Genomic DNA, 17,467 nt, shown 5'->3' on the forward strand with positions numbered 1-17,467 from the left:
CCAGCGCGAAGATGTGGCGACTTGACGACAGAAGAGTTTTGTGCAGAGGGGGAAAGCAGATGATTGGGTTTCGGTCTATTATCTGGGTGGGGTTGGGTAGATTTTTGGGTGAATTGTTGTGTTGAGGGGGTGAAATAATGTTTGCGTTGGCAGCTGGTGTTTGTATAGAGGGACCGTTGCAACGGTTTTCTTCGAACTCCGAGCTACCCTGGTCATCGTGCTCAGCATCAGACCCCGCAGCAATTGAGGACATGTCAGCCCTCTGATTGCGGAGGGGGGTGTCAGGGACAAGTTCCTCCATCGTCAAAACGGCTCCTCGGAGCCTGAATATATTTTTCGTTTTCAGGCCTTCTTAACGACGACAAATTAGCTGCAAAAAGCTCTTAAGAGGTAAGAAGTATCTCTCAGGGCCTTGCAGATGGAAAAAGAGTTCTGCTCTCCTATAGCTCCACCTGACCAGCAGCCTTCTTGGGGAGAAAAGGGAGCATATCAGGAGTAGCGAGAGAAACAATCAGCGGCGGGAATTGTGAAAAACGGCCAGAAACCGTTCTCCGAGCTTTTTTTGGCTGCTTCTTCTTCGCGTGGTTTGCGGCAGAAAAACGCGCGCGTCACGGGGAAACTTTATTTCCGCGATAGATCACGTGCAGATAAGATATGATTGCTGATTCATCCTCTCACCCCATTTCCCAATGCGGTAATATCAACCTCAGCCATGTACAGTTGTACAGAGGAAGAGAATCACGCTGGTAAAACACGGTGTAGTCGAGAGAGATACGTCGGGGGTTTTCTGCATGTGGCATTTAAGAAGAGTAGTGTAACAGTTATCATATTATGAGCCTAGGTTTTATCTACAATACCATGGTTCAAATAGAATCAAAACAAAGCAATATGTAAGTAAATTCTGTCAACACAACACGCGTATAATAGTATCAATTTTCGAACACAGGATCGCGTGAAACACGGCCTGAAACCAACTTCTACGATTACACACTCCTCATAAACTAACCACAGTAAAGTAATACCCTAGAAATGCACCACCTCTACAAACCACAGCCCAATGAGGGACCCAGACAGCCGTTAAACCCCAAAGGCTCCAGGGTTGCATTGCTTGCTTCCCTAGTTCAATTCGCCATTCTCAAAAAATAAAAAGCCAGCACCAACCAACCACAAATAATAATTAAACAAAAAAAGAAACACCATACATATATCTGGTCCTTCTCTAACCACAACCACCATCATCATAAACAAACACACTCCCCACGCGGCGATCCACTGAAACTCCGTTTTCGATTTACCCGCTTCCAGATTCGTGCAAGAACAATGGCCACCCGCCGCTCCGCCGCCGCCGCCGTCGCCACGAAGAAAGACGATGTCAGCGCTCCAGTTGTAGCGGCGCAATCATCATCAGCAGCAGCAGACACCAAGAACGGATATCCTTCGTAAGTTATTTCCTTTTGAGCAATGTACTATACATGCATATTTGTGGTTTATTTTTGTCAGTTCTTGTCCTGGCATGGAGTTCCGGCCTGGTTCTTCCATCAGGTGTTCTCTCGTTCCTACTTAGCCTGCTGTTTAGCCGTTCCTTGTACATACATATAGATATAGATATGTAGCATCTCTTCAGCGCTTCAGGTTTCCTATTCTCTATATACCACTAAGACATGTAATACCTTTTTTTTTTTTTTTTCTCCCACACAGACTAAGAGGAAAAGGAATGAGAGGACAAGGCTTTCTTTCCGAACATGAAACATCACACACAGCTAATATAACTTACTAACCCATCTATTCTCACCTCTAGACCCGTCATCATCAAACTCATTCTAGTTACGATAGCAATGATCTGCGCGCCGCTGGGCACGTATTACGGCACACTGAATACGATCTGTGGAGGTGCGATTTTCCTTTCTTTTGTTTTTAACATGTTAACCCCTCATCCCTCATCCCATCTCGCTCACCCTCTTCAACCTTCCCCCCTCCCCCTCCCCCCCCCCAGCCAAACCCTCCTACATGGAAAAACTAAACCCCAACAACCCCACAGGAGACTCCACATACGCCGGCGGCCTCGCCGCCATCTCAGTAAATGTCGTTCTGATCATCTATCTCATCATCGCTGCGCGTGAGGATACGGGTGAGAGCGAGGAGGAGGAGAGGGAGAAGAGGGAGCGGAAGGAGGAGTAGAGTGAAAGATACTTGTCAGATTTGTTTGTTTTTTTTTTGTATGTATGTTATGTGTGTATGTGTGTCAGTGAGTTCCTGTTGGTAATATAATGAGTAGTTGATTCATATTAATTATCTAGCAGCTATGTGTGTGTATTGCATTCAGTGAATATCTCTAAATTATATACGCTGTAAGATAAGAGATAGCAGCTGTGATTGAACTTTTTATAGATATCTCAGAGAATTCAATATGCGATTCTCTATTTAATTATATCACTGAAGTAGAAAGAAACTCTTCATATAATATCCATGGATATGTTGCGAGCACGTGTGATGTGTCTGAAGCAGGAACTTGGTAGAAGTCTAAAGGAGTTTAGTTCGTCGCGCTAATCCGAAAATATCAAGCAGAGACGCTGAATAAGTTTCATATTTGGATAAATGATACAAACAAGTAAAGGAACACATTGTGCGATGGAAGACTGCAGTATTAATAAATCCCCGTTTAGTGTACGGAGTAGCGTTAGTGAAATGTAGTGTACGGAGTAGAGTACTGTGAATGTACTCTACTATACGAGGTTGGTTTGGCGGCAACCCTCCGGCCTCGCTTGGCACATTCTATTATTATTCTCTGCCGATAAGTAAAAACAAATTCTGTCTCATTGTTCTTTTGATACGGATTAAATGAGCAAATAACCCGTGTGGTGATACATTTCCCTCATCAACCGTCTGCCACCAGGGAAATATTTTTTATTCCCATGTGGTCGATCCTATTGCACGATATATATGCGCTTGTTTCTAGACAGCTTTCTAAAGTGGCCCCAGACGAGGAGATAGATAGATGTGTGTTGGCTGCTTGGCTGCTTGGCTGCTTGGCGGCCTGCGGGGTGCTATGGCTGGACAGGGCTCAGGACAAACCCTATAATAGAGGGAGGCAGTTGTGACGGTAGGCCACGGGGCGCCGGGGGCGGGAGCAGGCGAGCCACCACTATAAGTATGGGTGCCGTGCGCGGCTGGCAAGGAGCCAGCCGTCTTCCGGTCTTTTTGGCCTAGGTGTTAAGAGAGAACGTGCCGGCAGAGTTTTGAATCTGCTCTCTCTTGACATTTCATTCTCTCAGAGAGAAAAACTATCAAGTAGAGACTCTGTGATGAAGTAGTTTAATCACTAGTTTACATCATCGGAGCCAGAGAGAATTTAACAAGTTCTGTTAAGAGAATGAGAGAGAGAGACTGATGAGAGAAGAGAGAAGAATGAGATTGTTTTTTATTAAGTAACTTATTTAAATACTTCATTCTGCTGAGCTCTTTTGTATGTTTCGTTTGTCAGTGACAGCCAGTCTCATATTCTGACTGAGTGCTTATCAAGTCTCAAGTCAGGATCAACAATGAGAAAATGTCACAAGAAATGAAACTCCCTCAACCTCCCACCTCAAGTGAACAAATCATCTCTCAGATATCATCTGATCTGGTATTCATCTTCATTCCCCTCTTCACAGCAGGTGTAGTGCCTCGGTAAGTACACATCTCAATTTCTAAACACAAAAACTCCCACTCGTATACCCACATAATACATAATACCAACAACAAGAAAGAAACAAAAGAAAGAAAAGAAAGAAAAATAAAAATAAAAATAAAAATCAAGTCAGAGAAGAGTGTACATAGGTATGTATCATGTTGTCCCGTTTCCCCTCCCCCTCCCTTCCCTCCCCCGTTTTTTCCCTCATCAAGGTATCCCATATTCATATCCATTATTCCAATCCCACCCGTTATCCATTATCCATTGATTGTTGTCATTATCCTCCCTTCCCGTGTCCGATTTCCCATGTCCAGGTAATGTGTCCCCCTTTTGTTTCATGTTTCTCGTAAGTAGTAAGGAAAAGAAAGAATAAGAGAACAAAGAAAGGCAAGAAAGAGAGACCAGACTGTATCTGTATCTATAATGCGCGTAGGGGGGGTCCTCCGTTTGGTGTAGCGCGAAGGAAAAATCAATAAATAAACAGGATGTTGTATGTAACGTAAGTACGTCTCTATATACGTAGGTATGTATGTATGCGTGGTATCTGTTCTCAAAAAAAGGAACTTTCCATTTCACCTGGCGGAAGTAAGTTAGTTGGTGGATCGTTTAGTTTTTTTTTTTTTTTTTTTTTTTTTTTTTTTTTTTTTCTTTTTTTCTTCTTTTTTTCCAGGTTAAGGTTATATATAAAACTGACTGACTGGTTCTTTAGACATCGAGCGAACAAACGAAATGACCAGAGCGATGTCTCCGTAAAAAACCACAAGTGCCAAACCCCTTGTTTGAAGGTAGGGCTAAAAATCGGTCTTTGTTTCTTCCTTTTCTGTTGGCCTCGGGATTTTCCCCTTCACGACTTGCTAAACCGCTTAAAGAAACTCTTCCTCTTCTCCACCGGCGGCGTAGGGGCGGGCGACGGGGACGAGAACGCCGCAACGGGCTTCCTCGCCATGGGAGGAGGTGCTTGATTGCCGCTACCGTTGTTGTTGTTGTTATAGCTGTTATTGTTATTATTAATATTGCCAGATGGGTCCGCGTAATTCCCATCAGTACCGGTAGTACTATTCTGATGGTTGTAACCGCCGCCGCCGCCGCTATGGGGAGAGTGTTGTGGGTAGTCGAGATCGGGCGCGTCGCTGAAGCCGGTGAAGCCGTACGTTTCTGTTGGGGTTTGCTGTTGGTTTTGTTGTTGATGGTGTCGGTAGGGATGGCTGTTGACGTCGTCGCCGGGGTGGTTTGGGTCTGCGTCTGCTGCCAGCACGTCCGACCCGGAGCCGGATGCGGGTGCATAGTTATAGTTGTCATTTTGTGGATATTGCTGCTGCTGGTGCTGCTGCTGTGAGAAATAGTTGTTGCTATTGTTGCTGTTGTTGTATCCCTGCATGTACTGATCCTGATTCATCCGTCCTCCATGACGAGGGGGCCGTGGCGCGTAGCCGTTATTATTATTATTGTTGTTATTATTATTATTTCCGTTATAATTGCCCCCGCCATAGCTTTCAGCATAGCTATCCGGCCGTGACGGGGCCAGGCGGTGCGCTGAGTAGTTGGCTTGTTCGTTGTAGCCCCCGTTCCGGTGGTTGCTGAGTCCTCCGGCTGCTGCTCCGCCGCCTCCTCGATCTAGAGCGTTTCGCGGGGTTAGTTCTTGGTGGATCCATGCCAAGGGAAGTTGAAAAGGTGAAAATTGACAGTGTGGAAGGGGAATGGAAGTCCAATGGAAGGGAAGAACGAAAGGGAGGGTGGGAGAGAGGATGGATGATGGCACGTTGCAACATACCTCCAAAATAGCTACTTCGTCGGCTGTAACCACCGTTTGTACTCTCGTCTAAACCGTCCAGCAGTCAGTAAGTATATGTGTTATCCTTCATATTGAAAATAAAATGTGGGAAAGAAAGAAAAGGGAAAGAAAGAAAAGGGAAAGGGAATATAAAATTTAAAAAAATACCTGGTCGGGCATACGATGCCCTCCGGTTCATATAGCTCCCATCAATGGCCGCCTCGAAAGAACGAATGGTATCCAACGGCCGCTCAAACCGATGGCGGGTGGGGTTTGATAGATCGGGATCGGCTGCAAAGTAAGGTTTCCATGGTCAATTGTACGTATAAAAAAGAGAATGAGAATAAAATAATAAATAATAAAAAAGAGGGAGGGGACTCACTTATTGGATTTCCATAGATATCTTTATGCTGGACAGATCGCAGCGACTCCAAGTTTGATTTTTGCAACGCAACAGCAGCTAAAATTAAAATGCAATGAGCATATTGTCTTCTTTTTTGTTTTCTTGCTTGTTTATTTTAATGTCCAGGACACTCCCGTCACGCCAGCAAGCGCATGTGAAAGAAGGAGAAATGTAAATGTTTTTAATAAAACTCACATGGCTGTAGTTCCTGGATGGCTCGGGACGGGTCAGCATGTGTGCGCAGCCTGCTTGCTTCTTTCTCCTCGTGCGTCTCGGAGAGATTCATCTTGTGATGAGAGCCGCTGCTCTTCTGTGTTTTCTCTGACTTGCTGCTGCTGCTGCCGGTGAAGCTTAGGACGCGGCCCCGTTCGGGCGACTCTTGGACCGCTGCCATGTTGTTGGGCGGGTATCTGATATGCGGAGAGGTGGTTGGACGAATGAACGAGCGAGTGAGCTGGATGGATGGATGGATGGAAGGACTGATGGATGGATAGGTAGAAAAATGGATTGCAGGACGGAAGAAGATGGAAGTGAGCGGATGAAGGGAGAGTAAAGTTGACTAATGTTGATGATATCGATCGATCGCTAAGTACTGTACTGTACGTAGGCAGGTAGAACAACAAGCCGGGCGGCGAAAGGATCAGCGCGATGGCTGAGTAGTAATCAGTATGATACCTCGCGGTGGAGGAATTTCCCTGATCGGATACGGGAGAGATTTCTTTCCTGGCGGGCGGGAGAAACGGAGAGTTATACAGTTGCTACTTATCCTCGAAAAAAAGATCGATATCGATGGATGTAAATGGAGATGGGAGGGAGGGGTGGAGGGGAGTTGCAGTGTTTCAGCAGGACCTATGTCTCAGATTGACTGTCCACCCGGATGCCTGTGACGACGACTTCCGTGGTGACTCGGAGGAGATGATGGAAAGAAAAAAAAAAAAAAGGCTTGGATGTGGATGTAAAGAGAATGCGTAGAACGAATGGGAGGGGGGGGGGCGTGGTGGTGGGTGGGAGATAACCACTATCTATCCTGCTCCGTTATACGATGGACGGACGTGGAAGAAAGAAAGTCAATTCATCAAGTCCAACAAACCATCTTGCCAAACATGCATGGAAAGTCTTTTTTTCCTTTTTCCTTTTTCTTTTTCTTTTCTTTCCTTTCTTTTCCCTAGAGAGTGGCGGGATTGTCCCAAATCTTGTCTCTTCCTCTCCCTTCTGTTCTTCTTCCCTTCTTCCCCTACGACAAACCAACCTAGCTGGTGATGACATCGTTGGTCCGCAACGACCTCCGCTGTGGAGCCCGAGAGAGTGGCGTGTGTGGGCGTGTGCTTAGGGCCAGGCTCAGCCAGCGCATCCAGACCGCACTCACTAGCTAGTTAATCCAGTTAAATCCAGTTAATCCACCAGTTGATTAGTTGTGTTATCATGTACTCCGTATGTCCATGCGAATGGCAGAAATGATAACACATAAATAAATAATATTATTAAATACCAGCGATCTCACGTTGAAACCGGGCTGTTACACGACCCACAAAACCTACAAGAAAGCCACAACAACAGCCCTGCGATCAATCTGTCCTCTAACTAAATTATCCAACGCATCCATGAACAATCTACATGTATGTACGGAGTACAGTACATGTACATACATATATGCATGCATGTTGTGGACCAGGACCATGGTTAAATCCAAGCCTACATCCACTGCCAGGTACCAACTTACCAAGCCAGACGACAACAGCCTTACTACGCCGCGTATACTATAGTATATACTACTACTGAACGGATTACAATTCCCCGACTACACAGATTATTGGGATGGTATGTACAGTACAATCACTGCCTTGTCATATCAAGGTGAAGGTCAAAGATAAGGCACAGTGCACCACATGGCATGGCATGGCATGCGGCATAGCATGGCAAAGAAACCAGGACCCGGATACGGATTCATATATTGATATGCGGTGATTGCCAATGGCTTTGTATACTTAATTTTTAGGGCTAGAGTCATTGAGAAAGTTTCATTCTTTGGTGGAAAAGGATGAAACACCTTTCAATTTGGGCGTGGGTGAGGGACAATCGGATTTTTGGTGCGGGGGCGTTTAGGGTGGTGGGATGGACAATTTTTTTTTTTTTGAAAGAAGCTTATTAAATTATAGAAAAAAGGAGAAAAAAGAAAAAAGAAAAAACTCATAGGCGAGCCGCCGTCTAGGTTTTTCTATTCGGCATTTTTTTGATGCCATTGCTGCCAGGGGAGAACAACAACAACATCAAAGAAGGGGAGAGGAGAGAAATACATGAAAGAAACAGGAAAGAAAAAAAGCGCAAAAGGGGGGGAGGCTAAGCTTGAACCCCGATATATGCCCCTCCCCCTTCAAGGCCCCTCCTCCTTCCCCTTCGTTCCCTTAATGTCTTCGCTCCTCTCCCCCACTCTTGTGTAAATTTGGGTCTCTTGTTATATTTTAAAAAGAAAACCGCCTCTGATCCCACAACACAACACAACCACTGGAACCCCTCGCCGTCGTTGCCCCGTCCCCTTGTCCTTTTTAATCAACAACATCTCGTCCCTCCGGCATTGCCCACGCCAAAAGAAAAGTCTCACAACCCGAACCCCGTTCTCCCAACATAACCCCAACAAGAAAAGACTGATGCCCGACCCCGGTCTCAATCAAACGGGTTTAGATGGACGATGGGTACAACATCACTCGTACGCTGGCACCGAATGACTTGGGGGGGAGGTTGTGTCTGAATTGAGCGCGACGACGCCCGAGTTGCCTGGAAAGAAAACAAAAGAGTATTATCTTAGTATGCTTTGACAACAGAATTATTTTGTGTTCAATACAGGCTCGTCAAGGGCCAGTACTTCTCGGACTGGGGAGGCCCCGAGTATACATGTGTCTAGGCCCGCCAATTTTGGTATGGAAAAAGACATACCGTGTGTCCGTGTGACCTTGCCCCAGATAACTCTGATCTTGGAACCTTGAACCTCACGCTTGGCCCGGTAGACGAACGCAACTTTCTTTCCGAGGTAGAAGTTGGCGGCCTTGGTGTCGTCAACTCCCTCAAGTTTGATGAGACTATATCACAACCATTTCCATTAGCCAGAATATTCTTCCTTATTTCGCCAGGGAGCCAGGACCGCATATCAACGTAAATCCAGAGGAGCAAACCGGGAAGGGTGTTAAACGGTACCTTGTGTTGGGGTTGGTGGCGCGCTTTCCACGCTGGTAGCTCAGGTGCCGACCCCTAATGAAGTATCCCATCAGCTTTCCTGTTCCGTCTCAATCATAGCCCTTAATCTGTTCGAAATCGTAATATCTATCCCCGATATCTGATCCCCAAAAAACCCCAGCTCTCATCGCACACATGTAAACTGATATACCCAATGGGGCAAAACCGGGAAAGGATAAGGAGGGGAATTCGTCTTACTTGACATATACTAAATGAATCCAACGAGAATATATGTTAGCGCACAAATAGATCTCCCATCATCATCAATGGATATTTCAACGATTTCCCCCCTCCTCTCCCAAAAAACCTAGCCCATTTCGCCAGCCGCGCGCGCACACAAAACCCACAGCACAAAACAACGCAGCAAAACTCATAATTGTCATCCCATAATACCCAATCCAACCCGCCAGGGAAAAGAGGAGAGAGTAACTCACGTCTGTGTCCGTGATCCGAAGGCATGATGGGCCACCGAAAATCTGTGAAAATCGAAGACGGAAAAGAAGAAGAAAGAGAACCTAAGACAGCACCGGCCGGAAAGCAGGTGCGTTGGGATTCCTTTTTTTTTTTGTTGTCTTCTTTTATTTGATTTTCTTTTCGCGAAGGGAGAAAAGAAAAGGGTGCACCGCTCCGGGATTTATCGTTCGTTGGTCGTCGTCGTTGTCGTTGTCGGGGAGAGTTGAGATATCGAGCACAAGTCGTTCTGTGGTGGTTTCCAAGGTTGGTGCGACTGGACCCCGAATCGGTGTTAGCGAGCCCTAACAGCCATCGCGCTTTACCTTTTTGGGATATGGGGATCGGATAGGGTCACGTGATGGAGAACTTAACAACCTTTGACTTGAGACATCCATTTGTTAGTTGACTCGATTCGTCACTTCTCGACGAGGCCCCAAACCCTGACTAACAACAATGTACACACGGTGAATGGCTGGCGGTGCGGAGAAGCTGAATGCCATCTGCAGCGGAGAATGCGGCTGTTGGTGCGCAGAGGTGTCGTGTGCCTCGCCTGCCGCCACCATTAGCGTTAGGCCGGCTTCATCAGTCACAATCTATCATGCTTGACCTTTGACGATCTACTATTCAGAGGACGCTTTTCTCTAATTCCTTCATTTATCTCTGCGATAATTACGACGAGCTTTATACATACATAGATCTTTGATAGTACTCGCTGCTCCATCTCCTGGGATACTCTACCATGGGTAAATGATGGAAGAGGAGCCATGGCCACCACATTTCCCGCTCTACCTATCGTTGATTTATCTCCTCTGAAATCCTCCCATGAGTTGGGAGCAGAGCAACAGAAGGACCTGGCAAGCCAGCTATACAATGTCTTCGCCACTACGGGATTTGCCTACCTAGTAAATCATCCCTTGAGTTTCGATCACCAAGTGCTTTTCGACATCAGTAGAGACTTCTTTGCTCTCCCAACGGAGGAGAAGATGAAGTTGGCCAAAAGGAGCTTTCGCAAGGAGCACAGGAATACATATCGAGGGAATCATTGCACCCATTTTTATCCCATCTTGTTTCCAGTTTCAAGTCAGTAGCGAGAAAAGTCATATATTAAATTATTTTGCTAGGTACTTTCCGATGCAACCGGATCTTGCCAGCGATAACCTAAAAGAGGGTTTTGAGATCGGGCCTCAAAAGTCCATTCCGCAGACACCGGCATCAAACAGTATATCCAACGCCACTCATTTGCCGAAAATCAATCTCTCAGAACCCAACGTCTGGCCCGCACCAGCTGTATTTCCCTCTCGTGCAAAACTCGAGCTGCTCCACAACGAACTGCAAGCCCTTGCATCAACCTTACTCTCCCTCCTCGCCATCTCGCTTGGTAAAGAGGCGGATTTCTTCTCATCATACCTAACAGACTCGCTTAGCACATTGCGGCTCCTTCACTACCCACCCACCTCCTCCACATCCACTCAATTCCAAGGCGGCGGAGAGTAACCAGGTTCTGATGCCGATGCCGATGTCCATCCCGATCCCCTGAAGCTCAGCTGCACCCCGCACACGGACAGCGGTATCCTTACCTTGCTTCATCAGGATGCGACAGGGGGTCTGGAGGTTCAAAACGCAGATGGGAAATGGGTTGCTGCGCCGTATGTTCCCAAATCCATCGTTGTGAACATCGTTGATTTGATGGCGAAAGTGTCTTGCGGGCGGTTCGTGGCTACCATGCACCGTGTACGCGCTCCTCCCGCGACCGCGCCTACATCTATAAGTGCATCTTCTGCAAATGCTGCCGCTGCGATGCAGCAGTCTGGCAGATTTAGCGTGCGGTTTTTCTTCGAGCCTGGCGAGAAATGTCTTATCAAGTCGGTCGATGATGAGCTTGGCGTTGACGCGGTTGTGTATGGGGAGCATGTGAGGGCTAAGATGAAGACGTGGGTTGAGTTTCAAGATCTTTGAGTTGAGGGGCCGGGGGGATGCAGCGTACGTTTTCATGAAACTGTACGGGTAACTAAAGGCCAATCCTGAGATGTAACTACCCTACCTTTCCATTTTCCGTATCTTAAGGCGAGATGTGTATTCCTTTCTTTTAAGATATCGATCAGAAACAGCTGTCTCTTTCTCATCAATGTAGTGGACAAGGGGAAGCAGCGGTGTCATACCTCTCCATCCGCTCATTGACCTGTCAAATCATCAGCGTTCACGGACCGAAGCTATTACATACCTGCACGTCAGTTGGATGGAAGATCCCTTGCTTCCCAGTTCTTTTTTATTCCTCTCTGTTAACCGCTTCCAAAACTCAGCCTTGCCGTCCTGGTGAAAGTGAAGAAGCAGGATGTCCTACGGGACTTCGATGTCCTTTTTCTAGGTACTTTTCTATCTCTCTAGAAAAAGTTATGCGGGTCTCCTCCTTTTTACCACCCTTGTCCAACACCACTTTCAGATATTCGTTCCGGCTCGACCTCTCTAAAGACTATTGGATGCTCACGGCAAGAGAAGAGATAAGAACCAGAAAATAAAAATGAAAGAAAGAAAGAAAGAAAAACAAGAAAGAAGAGTAATCATGCCCACACTCGGCATCGAACCGAGGATCTTATCATTACTAGTGATACGCTTTACTATTAAGCTACGCGGGGGTATCGTCATTATTCAGCAATAGAGTGCTGAACGCGCACAAGAGAGTGTACTTTAATGCTGAAGAATACCCACGCTACATGCATCGCATCTAATTTTTTGGCTATGAGTTATGACGGAAGTCCTGCGATCTAAAAAGTGCTGGTACCGTCAGACGTCAACCTGGGGCAGGGCGGGATATGTTGAAGTTAAATTAGAGTTGAAATTAAAGATATTTAAAGTACTTGGTCTGTGTGACATTCAGAATCAGTGGCAAAATACCCCTGAGCATGAAACCTGTCAATTATTATTGTATATTATTATGACTTGCAGGTTTTTGGAGTTCTCAATTGACTACCCACACTGCAGTGTACCTTAAATGTCATTTTATTGTTAAACATCCTGCTCAAGAGCACATTATATATTCTGAACAGAGATCTTCAAATGCTTTCTGATTCTATTTTGTGAATATCAGCTGCATCACACTCACTATTTCTCACAATTGTTGAAAAAGCTCTGCATAAGCAACAGTATCACAATTTATCAATGACACACTGTTCAGATCAAAATCACAATTACTTATTCTCATTACATTTCTTTTAGTTACATTGAAGAGTCTCATACCAGTGCCAGGAAATGTCATACTCATGATTGATTATGAGGGCAAACAACCTATCTATATTCCTTTGAAAATTGCGGCTCTACTCCCCCCAACTTCTGAGACTTTGATTAATGTCAGAAGCAGATCTCAATTGCTCTGATAAGCTCATGATGAATTTATCTGCAAATATCTTGAAGATCTTCAGGGGTTTGAGGTGCATTTAGAGATGCAACCGTGAATGTGGAAATGTTAAACCTCAGAGCTACTGATGTTGGTATTGAAAGATTTTCCACGCTTACAATGGTGAATGATTCCAGTCAGTAGTAGCTAGCTACTTGATGATAAGAAGGTTCATCTCCTCAGAGAGTCTTTGAAAAAGACAAGCTATGTGTTATTCTCTTCATGACATTACATTGCAAATCTTCTTCAAGTGAGAAACTCAAACCCCACCCCACTACACTACTATAACTACTACCAGCATGTAGCTGCCATCTTGACTCAAACGTCAGACTTTTGAAGAACTGTTGTAGTCTTGCAAATACATTGTATTACCTACTCAACCTACCAACCTTCCACATTCTCTGACGCATAGAGACTGCTACATGTTCAACCTCTGTCTCCAAGCACTCTCATCGCTTACCCCGCCCCGGGGGCCCCCGGGGCGGGGGGGCGGCGGCGGTGCTCTGTCATTTGTCACCGAAAACCGAACCGGAACCCGAATCCGAGAAAATATCTCCGAGAGGATATATGCATGCATGGTTATATATAGATGGTTTTTATTAACTAATTCTTCAGCAAAAAAATAAAAATAAAAATAAAAATAAAAATAAAAATAAAAATAAAAAAATAAAAATAAGTGAGGGAGTTTAGTTTGCATATCATACTCAAATAAAATCAGCAATTGCTAGCTCAGCTATTTAGTTACCTTGGTGAATACACACCTCTCACAAAAAAACCTTGAGACTAAGTTAGTAACTAGATTATATAAAACTATATTCTCACTCTCTTTGTAGGCCTTTCTAGTATACAATACAGATAGTGAAGCTCTGCAAACTGTAGCTGTTTTATTCTCTTTAAAAAAAAATAAAAAAATAAAAATAAAAAAATAAAAAACCTCTCAAAAACAAGTTTAAAAATAAAAGTCTTCGTAGAATGACATCATGTCAGAATGTACACAGAAAACTCTTTTTCTTTTCAAAATGTTTTTTATCATTTATTCTCTTTATTAATAAATATAGAAAACATTCACTTTGAGTTTGTTGATTGATAGAAGGTTAATTTATCTATATAGTGTTGAGTGTCAATGAACTCAATAATGTTACATGTATGTACTGTATCTGCATTTCATTAGCAAGTAATCATTTGAGAGCAGAATGAGATCAGTGGTATTCAGATAAACATAAACAGCTGAGGTTCATCCATGAGAATACTACATAAAAACCCCAATCAAATTATACTCTGTATAGCAGATATATACAAAATATACAATATATGATTTTGTATTGTTAAGTCAAAACTATGTCAAAACAAATCAAGAACAAAAACCAAAAACCTACATATCAAAAATAAATAGCAAAACAATCGGTCCCTCTTCTAAAAGCGGGCAATAGAAATGAAGGTAAGGAGGAAGCCAAAAACAAAATAAAACCGAATATGAAACAAAGATCAAACTACTAATACTACACAAGCACAGAAAATGTCAAGCCCATATCATTCCATATTTATACCAAACCAAAACACCTCAACACGACCGTGTCAAACCCAATTAGACAAGGACCACTAAGAAAAAAACATCACACCTTTTTTCCATATCCCATACACACATCACTCAACCTTCACCCTCTTCCCCACAGCAACACTAGCATGCGGAACGCCACCATGCCCCGCGCCACTAGCACTAATCCCCCCTTCGGGGCTCTTTCTCTTCTTCACCATTCCCCCTTCCTCCACAGCACCAACCCCTTCCTTCTCCCTGTCCTTCTCCTTCTCTTTCTCCTTCAAACCCGACTGCGAATGCAAATTCGGATGCGAATTCAACCCCGAACCTGAATTATTCGAACTCGAGAACCCAGGTCCATTCGTCACAATTGGAGTCGGGAAAGTCAGCGGGCTCGGTAGCACGTTGCTATCTGGTCCGGAGCGGCCGAAACCCCACTCTGGGTAGAAGCTGGAGGGGGAGGGGAGGAGTGTATCGGACACGAAGCGGCTAGGTAGAGCGGAGATGGGCGTGTCGATGTTGTTATTATGGTTGTTGTTGCTGTTTGAATAGCCGGCTGCGGCGTTGTTTTGGGAGGATGTTGCGACGGGTGGCGGTGGTGGGCGCGCGAAGGGATTTGGAGGGCCCTGGGCGCCGGCGCTTAGGAGGGTAGTAGCGGAGGGTGAGGGGGGCGGCAAGACGACGCCAGAATGCCCTGTGTCGGAACTGCCGCGGGCAGGGGTGGCGGCAGTGTTCCCTGTGGATTCTCGTGGTGACGATTCGGCAGTTGCGCTACCTGCATCAGAGTTCTCGCTGGGAATTTGGACCTTTAGCCGAGGCCGCTTTGCGCTAACTTGGAGGCTGTTTGAGCGCGAGATTGGGGTGACGTCGGGTATCGAGGAGAGTGAATGTGTGCGTTGAGGGTGGGCAGGAAGAGTCGCAGATCTTACGGGAGGGGGTGGAGGTGGAGGCAGGGCGGTATGGCTATTTGAATCGGTATTCTCCGGTTCAGGCTTTAATGGTGAGTCTGTTTTGGGGGAGTCTGATTGCGGGCCAAATCCAAAATGCTGCGCAAGTACCGAACCACGATCGTCAATTGGGGTGAAAATGCTTCGGGATTTGGATGGAAGAGGTTTAGGGGGCGGTGGTGTTTGGCTGGGTTCAGGTTTTACCGGTGGCTGTGGTTGAGGTGGCGATCGGGAATGGGATTGTGCTTGTCGTTCTGGGGGAGGGAATGTCGGTGGCACAGAGTGTCTCTTCTGTTGTTCCTGTATGTATGGAGGTGGTGGTTGGGCCATGGGTTGATGATGGGGTTGTGGAGTGTGGTGCCGTTGTGGAGTGTGGTGTCGTTGTGGTTGGGGTGGAGGTTGGTGTTGATGTTGTGCGGGCGGAGGAGGAGGGGGGTGATGTTGTTGTTGCGGGTGGTGAGGGTGATGTTGAGGAGGCTGTTGCGGAGGCGGTTGGGGAGGGTGCTGTGGAGGAATTTGATGTTGATGTTGAGGGGGATGATGTTGTGGCATAGGAGGAGGATAAGGATATTGACCTGGGCGTGGAGCTTGCTGGTGCATATTTGGATTTGCCTGGTGGTTGTACATAGAAGGGTTTGGTATATATGCAGCATAGCCGTTTTGAGGAGGCGGTGGAGTTGCATGGTGACGCTGTTGTGGGGGAACTAGCCCCGAACCTACTCGTTGAAGGTTGTTTCTCGAAGACGGCCGGGAGATGACAGGTTGTGGTGTTCCATGTCGAGGGTGGAAGACGCCATTCGGAATTGGTGGGGATGCAGATGGCTGATGATTAATATGTTGGAAGGTGGGTTGGCTCTGTATTTGCGGGGGGACCATGTTATTGTTCTGCGGTGGCATGATGTCCTCAACACCCGACACGTCCTCCTCTTCTTCCTCATCCAGGTTTTGTTTTCCAGCAAAATCAGCAGGCCCTTTATGCTCGTGTGGTTGGCCATACTATATAAGGTAATGAGTTAGTAAAAAGTAGTTGATAATATGCGCGGAGTGTTTTTTTTTTTTTTTTTTTTTTTTTTTTTTGTTTGTGGGATGGGGGGGGGGGGGGATTTATACATATTGATATCGTCCAAGCGTCTCATTAATATCCCCCGACGAGAACTCGTACAACTTTTTGTTGTGGCCAAAGATGATGACGGCAACGTCGACGGAACAGAGGACTGATAATTCGTGTGCTTTCTTGAAGAGTCCACCTTTGCGCTTAAGGAACGTTCTAATTATAACCCAAAAAACGCGTCGCACTATATTAGATACGTGTGGTTGAAAATAGAATTTGAGGGGAAAAAAAGAAAACGGAAAAAGTTCGACAGAAGCTCTCTCAAAAACTTACACAGAGCGGTTCCGATCATCTTTGATAGCCTTAATTTCGATTTTTCTTCGACCCATTGTCGCACACCCTTTTATATAATGCGCCTATACGAGGCAAACCGGGGGAGGATACGGGTAGTTCCCAGCCTGGTGATAGAATCTGTATTGCTATTCGGGACGAGGGAGCGTTTATACCGCCCAGATGGCAGTCGGGAGCCCAGAAAGCGCCAGTGCTGCGAAGATGCCAGTAACAGGAGCTACAGAGGGAACAGAGGGCTCAATGTTTGAAGGCAGAATATGTGCCTATTATGATGAATGTATCCGGGCGAGGGAGAATGGCGGGAGAGGCGCAAAAGAGAGCAAAAGCTGAAGAAGAACTGCGAAGAAAGGGGTGGGCTATAGATAGCTGTCGCTTATATGAAATGAGCAGGGACAAGGGAGATCAGCGACGGCAATGGAAGATATGAGAGCGCTGGCGCGGTGGAAGCGATTGAGAGAGGTGAGATTTAGGCGATGAGATGAGATGAGATGAGAGACGATCGGTCACAGATGACAGGTGACAGGACAGCAGCAAGCACTAGACCAGGTAGTCGTCGTCGTCGTAGTAGTAGTAGTAGTAGGAATGGCTGTATGGCTGTGGTGACGCTGGTGACGCTGGAAGCTGGTACAACGGAACAAAGACGAAGTTGAGCCGTTGGAGACCTT

The 17,467-nt window shown here is 45.9% G+C and overlaps 5 protein-coding genes and 1 non-coding gene across 8 annotated transcripts; 2 read left to right on the forward strand and 4 right to left on the reverse strand.

Annotated features, from left to right (window-relative positions):
- Positions 1–978: 978 nt before the first annotated feature.
- BDBG_01930 (uncharacterized protein) lies at positions 979–2,455 on the forward strand. The gene is made up of 3 exons (XM_002627213.2): positions 979–1,439; positions 1,799–1,890; positions 2,039–2,455. The coding sequence occupies exons 1-3, from the start codon at positions 1,321–1,323 to the stop codon at positions 2,176–2,178; spliced, it is 351 nt and encodes a 116-aa protein (XP_002627259.1). The 5' UTR covers positions 979–1,320; the 3' UTR covers positions 2,179–2,455.
- A 628-nt stretch (positions 2,456–3,083) lies between these two features.
- BDBG_01931 lies at positions 3,084–7,223 on the reverse strand. 3 transcript variants are annotated; one of them, XM_031720547.1, is made up of 6 exons: positions 6,040–7,065; positions 5,824–5,901; positions 5,610–5,732; positions 5,442–5,489; positions 4,365–5,284; positions 3,084–4,246 (listed from the first exon to the last, which is right to left on the reverse strand). In XM_031720547.1, the coding sequence occupies exons 1-5, from the start codon at positions 6,236–6,238 to the stop codon at positions 4,515–4,517; spliced, it is 1,218 nt and encodes a 405-aa protein (XP_031576768.1). In that variant the 5' UTR covers positions 6,239–7,065; the 3' UTR covers positions 3,084–4,246; positions 4,365–4,514. The 3 variants fall into 3 exon arrangements, with proteins under 3 accessions (XP_031576768.1, XP_031576767.1, XP_031576769.1); XM_031720548.1 differs by having other exon boundaries at positions 3,382–4,246; positions 4,369–5,284; positions 6,040–7,223; XM_031720546.1 differs by having other exon boundaries at positions 3,084–5,284.
- Positions 7,224–7,678: 455 nt separating this feature from the next.
- On the reverse strand, positions 7,679–10,017 carry BDBG_01932 (50S ribosomal protein L35Ae). The gene is made up of 5 exons (XM_002627215.2): positions 9,507–10,017; positions 9,271–9,280; positions 9,034–9,087; positions 8,776–8,918; positions 7,679–8,616 (listed from the first exon to the last, which is right to left on the reverse strand). The coding sequence occupies exons 1-5, from the start codon at positions 9,529–9,531 to the stop codon at positions 8,543–8,545; spliced, it is 306 nt and encodes a 101-aa protein (XP_002627261.1). The 5' UTR covers positions 9,532–10,017; the 3' UTR covers positions 7,679–8,542.
- Positions 10,018–10,289: 272 nt separating this feature from the next.
- BDBG_01933 (2OG-Fe(II) oxygenase) lies at positions 10,290–11,481 on the forward strand (the record flags this gene model as incomplete). Its single annotated transcript, XM_031720549.1, has 3 exons — positions 10,290–10,513; positions 10,647–10,903; positions 11,024–11,481. 3 exons carry the CDS (start codon positions 10,290–10,292, stop codon positions 11,479–11,481), a joined length of 939 nt encoding a protein of 312 aa, XP_031576770.1.
- Positions 11,482–12,086: 605 nt separating this feature from the next.
- Positions 12,087–12,158, reverse strand: BDBG_16484. Its single transcript has one exon. It is a non-coding gene; the product is annotated as a tRNA-Thr (tRNA).
- Positions 12,159–14,143: 1,985 nt separating this feature from the next.
- On the reverse strand, positions 14,144–17,458 carry BDBG_01934 (MADS-box transcription factor, other eukaryote). The gene is made up of 3 exons (XM_002627217.2): positions 16,785–17,458; positions 16,511–16,667; positions 14,144–16,396 (listed from the first exon to the last, which is right to left on the reverse strand). Exons 1-3 carry the CDS (start codon positions 16,838–16,840, stop codon positions 14,561–14,563), a joined length of 2,049 nt encoding a protein of 682 aa, XP_002627263.1. The 5' UTR covers positions 16,841–17,458; the 3' UTR covers positions 14,144–14,560.
- Positions 17,459–17,467: the final 9 nt, after the last annotated feature.

Source organism: Blastomyces gilchristii, assembly GCF_000003855.2.
Source record: "Blastomyces gilchristii SLH14081 genomic scaffold supercont1.3, whole genome shotgun sequence".
Taxonomy (NCBI): domain Eukaryota; kingdom Fungi; phylum Ascomycota; class Eurotiomycetes; order Onygenales; family Ajellomycetaceae; genus Blastomyces; species Blastomyces gilchristii.

Bases quoted from the DNA above. Each gene is read 5' to 3' on its own strand.
- BDBG_01930 (XM_002627213.2), top strand. From the start codon at position 1,321: ATGGCCACCCGCCGCTCCGCCGCCGCCGCCGTCGCCACGAAGAAAGAC. The intron at 1,440-1,798 runs GTAAGTTATTTC...TCTCACCTCTAG, and splicing joins ACCAAGAACGGATATCCTTC to ACCCGTCATCATCAAACTCA. The intron at 1,891-2,038 runs GTGCGATTTTCC...ACAACCCCACAG, and splicing joins ACTGAATACGATCTGTGGAG to GAGACTCCACATACGCCGGC.
- BDBG_01931 (XM_031720547.1), bottom strand. From the start codon at position 6,238: ATGGCAGCGGTCCAAGAGTCGCCCGAACGGGGCCGCGTCCTAAGCTTC. The intron at 5,490-5,609 runs GTATTTTTTTAA...TGGACGGTTTAG, and splicing joins GGCATCGTATGCCCGACCAG to ACGAGAGTACAAACGGTGGT. The intron at 5,285-5,441 runs GTATGTTGCAAC...GAAACGCTCTAG, and splicing joins ACGAAGTAGCTATTTTGGAG to ATCGAGGAGGCGGCGGAGCA.
- BDBG_01932 (XM_002627215.2), bottom strand. From the start codon at position 9,531: ATGCCTTCGGATCACGGACACAGAC. The intron at 8,919-9,033 runs GTACCGTTTAAC...GTTGTGATATAG, and splicing joins GCCACCAACCCCAACACAAG to TCTCATCAAACTTGAGGGAG. The intron at 8,617-8,775 runs GTATGTCTTTTT...TTTTCTTTCCAG, and splicing joins CAAGGTCACACGGACACACG to GCAACTCGGGCGTCGTCGCG.
- BDBG_01934 (XM_002627217.2), bottom strand. From the start codon at position 16,840: ATGGGTCGAAGAAAAATCGAAATTAAGGCTATCAAAGATGATCGGAAC. The intron at 16,668-16,784 runs GTAAGTTTTTGA...GGTTATAATTAG, and splicing joins GATGATCGGAACCGCTCTGT to AACGTTCCTTAAGCGCAAAG. The intron at 16,397-16,510 runs GTATAAATCCCC...TACCTTATATAG, and splicing joins CGCTTGGACGATATCAATAT to TATGGCCAACCACACGAGCA.